Here is a 1,581-nt window from a genome sequence, read left to right as displayed (position 1 = left end):
CAGTTGTTTTTACATTAAATGTTTCTATTTTCGCTTTTGTTAAACACAGTATTTTAATTATCTAGAAATATTAAGTGAATGTGATTTCAAAAATACAAGTTGTTTGTACATTAAGTATTTATATTATTTACATTATTTACAATTGACAGATATTTGTCATCAGCTTGTTTGTTGTTAACATAATGTTTTGGCTTATGTACTCTCTAGACTTCATCGATTGCCCTGGGGGAATTTCGAACCTGGGTTCTCATTCCTAAAGTATTTTTCCGATGTTATTGTTATTATTATTATTATTATTATTATTATTATTATTATTATTATTATTATTATTAATATTATTATTATTATGCGTGTGTAAGTGCGTGCGTTTGTAATGTGTGGGTGTGTGAATAATGGCGTGGGTGCTAGGAAGTGGTCAATGCTAGTGTGTGCGGGGTGGTGTGATGTAGTGTGGTGGTGTGTGGTTTGGTATGATGTGGTGTGGTTGGGTGGGTGTGGTGGTGCTGTGGTGTGGAGATAATAGTAACGAGATATATATATGTATATACATATATATATATATATATATAGATATATATATATAACAGTGAAAGAGAGAAACAAACAATAAATAAAAAATGTGTTTTTATTTTAAAAGAGTGATGGTAATAAAAGTACAAACAAACCGACCAGTAAATCTCTCTTCAGAACTCTGAGGGTGTGCGATCTTTGAGGTAGGAATTGATTTTCGGGTAATCAGAAATGCGATTCATGAGAGCTCGAAGTTTTGGGTATCCGTTCAGAAGAGATGGCGAATCTTCAACAATATTTTCCAGAGTGGCATAAGCCATCACATCACACAGCAACACCTAAATAAGAATGAAAATTTAAAAGGATATGTGCATTATGCCTGAGAATCTGCACGCGTGTATTTGTTGTTATTGTTGTTGCTGTTCCTGATGTTGTTGTTGGCCTATATGATCACATTACATTCGCCCTTTCTCTTTTCCTTTCTTACCCAAAGGACTGCACTTACATCTGGGCCCCCAATATCTACAGCTTTTTTCTTCTCTTTGTCTCTTTCTCCAGTCACATTTCCTCATTCAATCTCCATTTTTATTTTTATTATTTCTCTTCTTTCTGGCGAACGATTAGTGTCCGAAACGTCAACACCCTTCGGTTACATTTTATTAAGATTAAATTAGAACAGAGAGAGAAAAACTTCGATTGGCTACGACGCCAAAAGCCATGGAAATATCTATGCTATGAATATCATTGCGAGAGCATATTCGAAATGAAATTAATTCGAAGACTCAGCGGTGTGACCAATGTGATCCCAGAATACGGAAAGCACAACTTCCACTTGGACGGACATGTTACAAGGTTGACATGTTACAGATAATAGTTGGCAAGTAGTACCTACGAAATCGGAAACGGTCACTTGGAGGACTCCTGCCACCACGTGGAAGTGATTCTAATTTAGCAATTTTGGAAAAATAGGTAAGAATGGTCCATTCAAGAAAGAACCGGAAGCACATTCTAAACATATTCATATACACACACACACACACACACACACACAAACACACACACACACACACA

At 35.5% G+C, this 1,581-nt stretch overlaps 1 protein-coding gene across 2 annotated transcripts in view; it reads right to left on the bottom strand.

Annotated features, from left to right (window-relative positions):
* Positions 1-607: 607 nt before the first annotated feature.
* Positions 608-1,581, bottom strand: part of LOC106877286 (S-crystallin 4) — a 158,835-nt gene continuing 157,861 nt past the window's right edge. For both annotated transcript variants that reach the window (XM_052967941.1, XM_014926155.2), the window contains one exon: positions 608-848. In XM_052967941.1, the coding sequence (XP_052823901.1) occupies positions 684-848 (165 nt within the window). In that variant the 3' untranslated portion in view covers positions 608-683. The remainder of the gene's footprint in view (positions 849-1,581) is intronic.

The sequence above is a fragment of the Octopus bimaculoides genome, chromosome 5 (genome assembly GCF_001194135.2).
Source record: "Octopus bimaculoides isolate UCB-OBI-ISO-001 chromosome 5, ASM119413v2, whole genome shotgun sequence".
NCBI lineage: Eukaryota > Metazoa > Mollusca > Cephalopoda > Octopoda > Octopodidae > Octopus > Octopus bimaculoides.
The sequence above is the reverse complement of the archived record's forward strand: the minus strand, read 5'-3'. Positions and strand labels throughout refer to the sequence as shown.